The following is a 10,366-nucleotide window of genomic DNA, read 5'->3' on the forward strand; positions in this document are numbered from 1 at the left end:
ATTGGTTAAAGGGTTTTCAGGACGAGTTCCGGCTTCTGATCAAATCCCGCGTATACTCACACAAGTTCAAAGAACTCGGATAACATCATACAGGCGAAGCCATTCTTCTGATGGAAATGATAAATGTACGCAAACTTAGTTAAGGAATAAGCAGACAGTGAAGAGCATGCTTGGACTAAATCACTTATGACATGTTAGAAACAAAAGGAACTTAGAGAAACGTAACAGGAAGGATATTCTAGTGAAGAAATTGTCGAGGTTCTTGATGTGATGCCAGGAATCTAGAACAAATAAACAAGAGTGCGCTGCATCAGTGACACGGGTTTATACAAAAATATAGATATTATTAATATATAATGGTTCGGAAAAGATCCAAAAAATAAATCAATAAAATTTGGTTTCCTGCCTAGAACATTCTTTAACGCTTCAGGTTTAAGAGACCATAAATAGCATGAGGAAATGCGACTCTTGTGAGAATCTTGTGACTGAGACACAAGCCAGAGAGAAACATATTTCTGTAGTTTTCAAAAAGAGGACGAGACGGAGGAGATACGACATCCCGGAACGCAACAGCTAAAGGTTTAGACACAACAAGGCTAGTCTACAACCTACGAGATGACACCGGTGTTCCTGAAAGTTTTCTATGAGGCGGTGAGAGAACCGGACGTTACATTAAAGCCCTGCCGCATCGTTCTGACACCGCTACGAGGGTGGGTTCATGAAGGCGAACGCGACTCATTTGAATACTGATAAAATCATATAGAAACCTTTGAGTCCCTCCGGCACATGAATCAGCAGATCCTCCTCTCCCGGAGGCGAGTCCTCCTCATAGTCCTCTAGTCTCTGGTACTCCTGGTAGGTTTCAAAGTCAGCCATCGTGCTTCACATTCTCCTGTTCAGTTCATCACAGATCCTTACGGCCTGGAAAGAAAAAACAACAACAAGAAAGCATGACTGTGATTACTGTTTAACGTGAAAAAGATGACAGCTCTCAGAAGTCATTTAAGAAGACGGGCCACAACTGCTGATCTCTGGATTGAAGTTTAAAAATAACTGAGACATGAGGTCACATTCTCCAACATCCATGTTTACGATGCAGGTCTTGTTGTCGCTCTGTGTCACAGGGAAATGTGTTTAAAGGATGTCTCAATGGTTCAACTTCCAAATTATGTTATTACAGAAAAAAAAAAAAAGAACAACAGCTGACTCCATGTCACAGCAGTCACACGGTGACATTGCCAGCGGCTGTGTCCGACATCAGCCCTTAGACCACTTCTAAGTGCACTTCACAGCCTGCAACATAATGTACATTATGTCTAATCTAGTGCACTTGGACAACCAATAGGCTGTCGATTGGAACACCGCCAACATCTCAGAAACATAACACAACGACTTCTAAAAGGTAACAAAATGATAATAAGAGATATAATTTCGCCAAGACACTCGACTGGACATAACGTGAAACATTTCGGTTTTATATTTAAACTTTACAAACATGACAATAAATATAGAACTGAGGAAGAATCTCATCCTGAATAAGCTAAGCTAAGCTAACGGCTAGCGGAATGACTAACAATACCGTTTACGTAAACAGCTAACTAACTACTCAGCAGCTCGCGTTACGTTGTTTTCACATCATTTAGTTTGCTTAAAATAGTGAAATAAAAAATATATATATAGTAACTTTATAAAGTCGCTCTTACCACCGGGACTGGGACCGCAGACGCGTTTGTGCTCTTAGGATTTTCTCTCCTCAACAAAAACAGACATGTCAACAAACCTCCGTGACGTCATGACGACGTGCAAATGACGCAACTTCCGCCTTCTTATTATTTTTTTCCTTTTTTTTATTATTATTATTATTGATGCATATTTTTAGTAACAGTAGGCAAATGAAAAGTTGTAATTCTTTTTTTAATGATAATGATTTAAAATAGTTTTTGTTTTTTCAAATATCGATTTGTTTGTTTTCAATTCAATTCGATTCAATTCAATTCAATTGATTCAATTCGATTCAATTCGATTCGATTTATTTCCCAATTCCCATTGTCTCAAAGCAGCTTTACAGAAGTATGGAAACAGAAGAGAGACAAAAAATAAATAAATACAGAAGAAGAAGAAGAAGAAGAAGAAGAAGAAATAAGGATAAAAATAAATAAATGAATATATACAATTAAAGTTAAAATTCATTCATTCATTTTCTACCACTTATCTGAACTTCTCGTGTCTTCGGGCATCGAGGCAGGATACACCCTGGACGGAGTGCCAACCCATCACAGGGCACACACACTCTCATTCACTCACACACTCACACAATTTATAGATGCCAATCAACCTACTATGCATGTCTTTGGACCAGGGGAGGAAGCCAGAGTACCTGGAGGAAACTCCCGAGGCACTGGGAGACATGCAAACTCCACACACACAAGGCAGAGGTGGGAATTGAACCACCAACCCTGGTGGTGTGAGGCAAACATGCTAACCACTAAGTCACAGTAGTCTGAGAGGGTGATACAGTTTTAAAAAAAAAGAAAGAGACAAAGAAAATTTTAAATAAAAAAAGCAGATTTAATAAGTTTCAGGTAACAAATAAGAATATTTAAGAGTTAGAAGAAGGAAACTGTACGATTTAGAATTTTCACTTGTGTTAGAAGAAGATTCAGAAGATTCAAAATAACATTCAGAAGAGTCAGAGGAAGATTCACAAAAATGTTAAGGAGATCCAGAGGAAGCTTAAGAAGATCCAGAGGAAGATGAGGAAGATTTAGAGAAATGTTAAGTAGATCCAGAGGAAGCTTAAGAAGATCCAGAGGAAGATTCAGAGAAACGCTAAGGAGATCCAGATGAAGGTTCAGAGAAATGTTAAGGAGATCCAGAGGAAGCTTAAGAAGATCCACAGGAAGATTCAGAAAAATGCTAAGGAGATCCAGATGAAGGTTCAGAAAAATGTTAAGGAGATCCAGAGGAAGCTTAAGAAGATCCACAGGAAGATTCAGAAAAATGCTAAGGAGATCCAGATGAAGGTTCAGAGAAATGTTAAGGAGATCCAGAGGAAGCTTAAGAAGATCCAGTGGAAGATTCAGAGAAATGTTAAGGAGATCCAGAGGAAGCTTGAGGAGATCCAAAGGAAGATTCTTTAGAAGATTTAGAGAAATAGGAACATAAACAAACTTTTCAGCCAAAATCAAAATTGCATTATAGTTATATTACAATATACTGAATGTTAATTTTAATAATCATTTAACCCGCCGACAATTAAATAAAAGCTGAATGAGAACCTCGACAAGCGGTGCGTTCTGCGTTTCATATCGCACACGTATTCCGGCTTTGGCTTGCTATTCGCTGAACGGTGGATTGCTGGAGCGGCTACGCATGCGCACAAAAGACGAGCCAATCGCAAAACAGAACCCCGGACCAATCTGGCCAACTTTAGCCAATCGTAGAGTAAGAGGCGGGGTTTGTTTAGATGACGCTTGAGGGGCAGTTTGATTGTTTAAAAATGGCTGCGAATGTATAGCTTGCTGTAAACACCCTTGAATTACTCTGTTGTTGGTTTAAAACATTTGTAAAGTTCAGTACGTTTTCATAAACAGAAAGTGATCATGTTTTACATTTTGCGCTGCAGTCGATTAACACAAGGTTCGGCTCGATTACTGCGATATAATGTGACAAAATCAAAGGAGTCGCTGCTGCATTCGAGCCGGTATGAGACTTTATTACCCCGTTATTCACGCTGACAAACTAAACCACAAACAGTAAGATATGTAAGACATTTGTAGTGTTGTGTTTTTTACTGTGAGTGACAGACAGGGTGCTTTAAACCAGCTCGGACAAGTGAATCACTTCACTGAATCGGGTTCGATTCATTTGATTCGATTCATTTGATTCGATTCCTTCTACTTTCCACAGACATCAGATTTCGACCTCATGGTTTCATACAGTAACTGAGCGTGTAACAAGTTTTTAGCGGTTAAAAATGTTCCTTATTCTGTTTAATGTCTGTTGAATTGTGACCGGTCAGAACATGTCGAGTCAAAACATTCTAATTTAAATTTTGTATCCTTAGCATTTATCAGACACCTTTATCCAGAACGACTTACAATTTATTTTAATTTAAACAACTGAGCAATTGAGGGTTAAGGGCTTTACTCAGAGGCCCTGCAGTGGCAGCTTGGTGGACCTGGGATTCGAACTCATGACCTTCCGGTCAGTAGTCCAACACCGTAAAGTTGGGGTGCACGATGTTTGAAAAATGCTTCAGAAAACCGAGTCGGGCCGACAAACAAAACAAACGTGTAGCCAACTAGCAGAAAGGGGCGTGTCTTGTCAATGTGCGGCAGAGAGTGTGTTCAGTGCGCATGTGTGACATTAGCTGAAAGCGATTGAAACATTGACATGGCGGATACCTGCCATTACCTCTGCCTCGGGTTCTAGGTGTTGAACGTCGTCCGCGTGAAACGGAGCTAAACCTTTAACGGTACAACACAGTACTACAAAAACACATCTGTATCACCATAGTATTACTCATTGAGTTCATTTATTGATAAAAATATCCCCTCGTCCAGCTGCCCCAGCAGGTTCCTCCATAATAATAGATGCCTGGGTTACGTATGTATGTGTGGGGCGGAGCTATCAAAACAGGGGTGACACCCATTTGTTTGTTTTGGTGATTTCAAATGTTAACATTGGCTTTCAAACATCGTGGACCGCACCTTTAACCACTAGGTGACGGCATCCCTATGACAGTTATTTGGCGAATAACTGAGGAGAGGAATCTGACAATTCTAGATGTGCTGGCTCACCAGTGGATTTGATTTCTTCACTTTGTTACAGATATGGACAGCACTCAAGACAATGGACCACTTATCAATCCTCAACCCAACACTCCACCAAAAGCACAATCATCCGGATGTGGACCCAGGCTCAAAAAACGCTCCAACTTGTGACTCGGCATCACCTCAAGTCACCTAGAGTGGCCTTGACCTTTGTGGTGGGACCAGCTGCTCTAACGCTTACTGCAAGGCTCTTCGGCACCGTGGCTTACTGCAATGCCGATTACAACAACAACAACCACCTTCCTCTGACGGCGCAATCTACAGAGAAAATCCCAGAATTCAGCTGGGCGCTCCTCTGGGAGTTCGTCCGGCCACAGATCCTTGCATTAACCGGGGCCATATTCGTATGTCACGTCTTAATTACGAAATAATTCTGAAGATAATCTTAATGCAGGTTTGCAGGTATCCAATCGTCACCTCTGAATTTTAGCCATGATTATTCGATGAACGGTTTTCTTGCTCCGTACTTCTTCTAGCTCGCATTCGGAGCAGCAGCTCTGAACATCCAGATTCCACTGATGCTCGGCGACCTGGTGAACGTCGTCGCTCAGTACATGAGGGAACATGTTGGAAATTACATGAGGGACATTCGAGCACCTGCGTTCAAGCTGCTTGGCCTGTATGGCCTCCAGGTAAGATTTCTGTAACCACTCGGGGTTTATGCTCCGTAAGCTAACTGGTCACATGGGTGTAGTCTAGCATGTTAATTAGCTAGCTTATTAACTAAGTAGCTAGGTGGGACACTTGCTCTCTTTGTGTTTGCTACGTCGTGCCATACAAACTGAACACAAGCCGGGGGGGTATTCTTCAGGGTCTACTGACCACCGGATACATCATCCTTCTGTCCCGGGTCGGAGAGAGCGTTGCCGCAGAGATGAGGAAATCGCTCTTTGCGTCTTTGCTAAGGTTCACTTTTCTGTTGGTTATCAACTAAACAGCAGTACTGTAATGCGGTGTATGTGGTCACGTCTGTGCTTCCGTCCTCCTGCAGACAGGATGTGGCGTTCTTCGACGCCAATAAGACGGGGCAGCTAGTGAACCGCCTCACTGCTGACATTCAGGAGTTCAAGTCTTCGTTCAAGCTGGTTATCTCTCAGGTACTGTAAGGTATCTCGGTTTCTTACTCCAACCTCTAGGTCCTATTGATTCCGTATATCCCACCACAGTCCCTTCCATCTGCGAGACCATTTGCTGGGTCGAGCTGTATGAGCACTGAGGCAGCTATGCTTCCACCACCAAGCTTCACAGTTTTCCTGAGCGGAGTTGTGTTGGAGAAAAGCCCCCCTGTCCTGAAGTGCAAACATCTCCATTTGCGTGTCGTTACTATAGCAACGATAACGTATCCGAATATTTTACAATCCCGTTTCCGTATCCGCAGGGTTTACGGAGCGTCACGCAGACCATCGGCTGCTTCGTGTCACTGTACGTGATCTCTCCAAAGCTGACGGGGCTGATGGTGGTGGTGCTGCCATGTCTCGTCGGTGCCGGCGCTCTCATCGGCTCCTTTCTGCGCAAGCTTTCTCGAAAAGCCCAAGAACAGGTCCGGGAACTGCACCAACATAACGGTTTAACAAGTACCAGAATTTGGGCTATATATATATAAGGATAAATATATCACAGGCACTTATGTGATTTTGCTGGTAGGTGTCTAAAGCCACAGGTGTCGCTGATGAAGCTCTGGGAAACGTGAGGACGGTGAGGGCCTTCGCCATGGAGGACAGAGAACTGGAGTAGGTCTATCGTTTTTTGGGTACATTACCCAAACCCCTGTATGCAAAACTATATGGTTACTATAGAAACGGCGTTCCTATAGAACACGTTAACCGATCAGAGTCGAGAGGCGTCAATGCGTAGTCAAGAATTTGTGTCCAAAGCATCGGCTTCATTGTTTCCGCTGCAGAACGTACGCCGCGGAGGTAGAGAAATCTGCCACGATGAACGAAGCCTTGGGGAGAGGAATCGCAGTGTTTCAGGGACTTTCGAACGTCGTCCTGAACTGTGAGCACCAAATAAACAAACGTGGACTGACACAGAGTTTAATATTCATATGAAGTTTGCACTGATTTATTGATTTATTTTTTCCTCGCCAGGTTTAGTCCTTGGCACTATTTTCGCCGGCGGATCCTTATTGGCACATAATGACATGACCCCAGGTGACCTCATGTCATTTCTGGTGGCCTCGCAAACAGTTCAAAGGTCAGCTTGTTCACAGCAGGGTCTTGTTTTTACCACTGATGACTTGAACGCTTTACTCTGATGCATAACTTCTCTCTGTCCTCCGCAGGTCCCTGGCCAGCATATCCATTCTGTTCGGGCAGGTGACTGATATCGGTGTTAAACACAATAAGTGCAACATAAATACCACACGGTTTTTAAAAGATAAAGATAAAAGATAGACTGAATAAAGGCTGTTAGCCGAAATGTGTTATGTGATCTGTGTTCTCGCCCAGATGGTCCGAGGTACGAGTGCAGGAGCTCGTGTTTTTGAGTACATGACCTCGGAACCTACCATCTCACTGACGGGCGGGAGACGGATCCCGCGGGAGTCTTTGAAGGGAAGGGTAGACTTCCTGAACGTCAACTTCAGGTAGGCTGTAGCCGTCCTCCTCTACCTTATACATTATGTTTCATTTTTTTAAAAGGAGGATTTTTTATCACGTTTTAATGTTTTGTAGTTACCCGACAAGACCTGGCAACCAGATCCTCAAGAGCCTCAACCTGACTCTACCTCCATGTAAAACAGTGGCTATAGTGGGAGAATCTGGGGGAGGTAATGTGTGAGTGTGAGTGTGTGAGTGTGTGTGTGTGTGTCAGTGTGTGTGTGTGTGTCAGTGTGTGAGTGTGTGTCAGTGTGTGAGTGTGTGTCAGTGTGAGTGTGTGTCAGTTTGAGTGTGTGTACGTGCGAGTGTGTGTGTGTGTGAGTGTGTGTGTACGTGCGTAGTTTCCACACTACGGTGAGTTGCCGTTATTCTTAAGTTGCTACGGAAACGTTCTGTCTCTGTGCCGCACCTCAGGTAAATCCACCGTGGCGGCGCTGCTGGAACGCTTCTACGACCCGAGCAGTGGAGCGGTGATGCTGGACGGTCAGGACATCAGGACGCTGGACCCGTCCTGGCTCAGGGGTCATGTGATTGGATTCATTAGTCAGGTGAGTTCTAATAAACTGTAAAAGGAACTATGCGTCTGTCTGTGCGTCTGTCTGTCTGTGCGTCTGTCTGTCTGTGCGTCTGTCTGTCTGTGCGTCTGTCTGTCTGTCTGTCTGTGCGTCTGTCTGTCTGTCTGTGCGTCTGTCTGTCTGTGCGTCTGTCTGTCTGTGCGTCTGTCTGTCTGTGTCTGTGCGTCTGTCTGTCTGTGTCTGTGCGTCTGTCTGTCTGTGTGTCTGTGCGTCTGTCTGTCTGTGCGTCTGTCTGTCTGTGTGTCTGTGCGTCTGTCTGTCTGTGTGTCTGTGCGTCTGTCTGTCTGTCTTTGCGTCTGTCTGTCTGTCTCTGCGTCTGTCTGTCTGTGCGTCTGTCTGTCCTTTTGTTTGCTGCATATTTAAAGCGCCGTTTGTTTCCTGACGCCAGGAGCCGGTGCTGTTCGGCACCTCCGTGATGGAGAATATCCGATTCGGGAAGCCCGACGCCACAGACACTGAAGTGATGGCTGCAGCCAAGCAGGCCAACGCCCACACCTTCATCACCAGCTTCCCTGACGGCTACGACACCGTAGTGGGTCAGTGCTTTGTTTTATATCAGAGAATCCGATGAAGATGAGATCACGGTTGCACTGTTGGAAGGGATGGATGTGTGTTGGAAAGCACACTGATTTCCATTTTACTCTCCATCCTACTTACGTGAGTAAAACTGTGTACAGGTGAACGCGGTGTGACGCTGTCAGGCGGGCAGAAGCAGAGGATTGCCATCGCTCGAGCTCTTGTGAAGAACCCCAGCGTTCTGATTCTGGACGAGGCCACGAGTGCGCTGGACGCCGAGTCGGAGCACGTGGTGCAGGAGGCGCTGGACCGAGCCACAGAGGGACGTACCGTCCTCATCATCGCCCACCGCCTCAGTACCATCCAGGGGGCGGACCTTATCTGCGTCATGAGCAGCGGCAGAGTGGTGGAGGTGGGGAGTAAGGGCGATAACTATGGGATAAAACGCTTATACGACTTATCTGACCAATCAGAATCAAGAATTCTGAATAGCGTCATGGTATCAAACGTTTTTCTTTTGTTTTATTGTTTTTGTTTCGGCAGGCTGGAAGTCACGCGGAGTTACTGAGCAGAGGAGGTCTGTACGCCGATCTGATCAAAAGACAGCGAGCTAACGAACAGAAGCACTGAGCCCCAGGAAGTGAACCCCCTCATCTGCGTTCCCTTATATATATATATATATATATATATATATATATATATATATATATATATAAACACAACAATAAGACATTTTACATGCATTCGATATTAGATCAGTTATTTAAGCTCTTCAAAGTGGAAATATTTTAACTAAGATTTTTAAAAACCATTTAAAACGTAAAAAGTGTCATTTCCATGTTGTGTGTGTGTGTGTATATATAAAAAAATGTAAATAAATGTCGACACACTCGAACATAGACGATCGTTTCATGTTGAATAAATCTATAAACAGTATAAAGGCAATTCCTAGGAAGAACAGGTTAGAATCTCGGACATAATTGCGCCACCTTGTGGCCGAGTTTCACCACGACTTTACCAAAAGATCGATAAACGAGGCGCTTTGTCTGTATTTTCACTTTAGTTGCATGTTACAGTTACAGTTGAGCAATTGAGGGTTAGGGGCCTTTCTCAGGGGCCCAGGAGTGGCAGCTTGGTGGTCCTGGGATTAAAACTCACAACCTTTCGTAGAAATCAGTAATTCAACACCTTGTCTGTGAAGATTCTCAGTCATCCTGGTTTGGTCAACCGGCGGATGAATCATACTGTACCAACTAAACGACTCCTCGTTCGTTTGACCCGACAGGATTCCTTTTTCAGGTGCATACTTGGCAACCCTACATCTATATAACAGCTGTATATTATCGAAGAACGATGTTTGAGATATAAAAGGTGCCGAAACAAAAGCACAGTATGATATCATGCCACGTTGAGGACACGAGACCTGACGGTCTGTACCACACACTACAGTATGTGACATCATTGTTTGTTTATCTACAGTGTAAATAAGGTGTAACAATAGCGTTGTATTGGAACGTTAAACTAACTCCACCTTGGGTAAGTGCTTCCTGCCCGCCTCGACTATTCCAACTAAAGGAGAACTCACGATGGCTTAAGATACTTCCCTTTATTTGTTTATACAATTAAAGCTTTTCTTGCAAAAGAACAAAGAGAAATTATCTTTCTTTGTGTATCTGATAATCTATTAACGGTTAAACGTTGGTTAGCTTGATAAGTTTACTGGTGTTTCTAGGGAGGTGTCTTGTGGTAAGGGGGGTCACGGTGGCTTAGTGGTTAGCACGTTCGCCTCACACCTCCAGGGTTGGGGGTTTGATTCCCGCCTCCGCCTTGTGTGTGTGGA

At 44.0% G+C, this 10,366-nt stretch overlaps 2 protein-coding genes across 4 annotated transcripts in view; one reads left to right on the forward strand and one right to left on the reverse strand.

Annotated features, from left to right (window-relative positions):
• atg9b (autophagy related 9B) overlaps positions 1-1,837 on the reverse strand; it is an 11,103-nt gene extending 9,266 nt beyond the window's left edge. Inside the window, exons 1-4 of one of the 2 annotated variants that reach the window (XM_027171609.2) lie at positions 1,704-1,837; positions 768-921; positions 238-281; positions 61-125 (exon numbers count right to left, since the gene is read on the reverse strand). In XM_027171609.2, the coding sequence (XP_027027410.1) occupies positions 61-125; positions 238-281; positions 768-876 (218 nt within the window). In that variant the 5' untranslated portion in view covers positions 877-921; positions 1,704-1,837. The remainder of the gene's footprint in view (positions 1-60; positions 126-237; positions 282-767; positions 922-1,703) is intronic. The other variant, XM_047810988.1, reaches the window with a different exon arrangement.
• Positions 1,261-9,427, forward strand: abcb8 (ATP-binding cassette, sub-family B (MDR/TAP), member 8). Of its 2 annotated transcripts, none has more exons than XM_027171614.2 (17): positions 1,261-1,402; positions 4,834-5,179; positions 5,312-5,467; positions 5,647-5,741; positions 5,827-5,932; positions 6,214-6,375; positions 6,480-6,565; positions 6,736-6,833; positions 6,926-7,031; positions 7,120-7,153; positions 7,286-7,422; positions 7,511-7,605; positions 7,850-7,983; positions 8,399-8,546; positions 8,688-8,938; positions 9,070-9,206; positions 9,242-9,427. In XM_027171614.2, the coding sequence occupies exons 2-16, from the start codon at positions 4,910-4,912 to the stop codon at positions 9,154-9,156; spliced, it is 1,965 nt and encodes a 654-aa protein (XP_027027415.2). In that variant the 5' UTR covers positions 1,261-1,402; positions 4,834-4,909; the 3' UTR covers positions 9,157-9,206; positions 9,242-9,427. The 2 variants fall into 2 exon arrangements, with proteins under 2 accessions (XP_027027415.2, XP_027027413.2); XM_027171612.2 differs by lacking the exon at positions 1,261-1,402 and adding an exon at positions 3,460-3,703.
• The last annotated feature ends 939 nt before the right edge of the window (positions 9,428-10,366 follow it).

The sequence above is a fragment of the Tachysurus fulvidraco genome, chromosome 3 (genome assembly GCF_022655615.1).
Source record: "Tachysurus fulvidraco isolate hzauxx_2018 chromosome 3, HZAU_PFXX_2.0, whole genome shotgun sequence".
In the NCBI taxonomy this organism is placed as follows: Eukaryota; Metazoa; Chordata; class Actinopteri; order Siluriformes; family Bagridae; genus Tachysurus; species Tachysurus fulvidraco.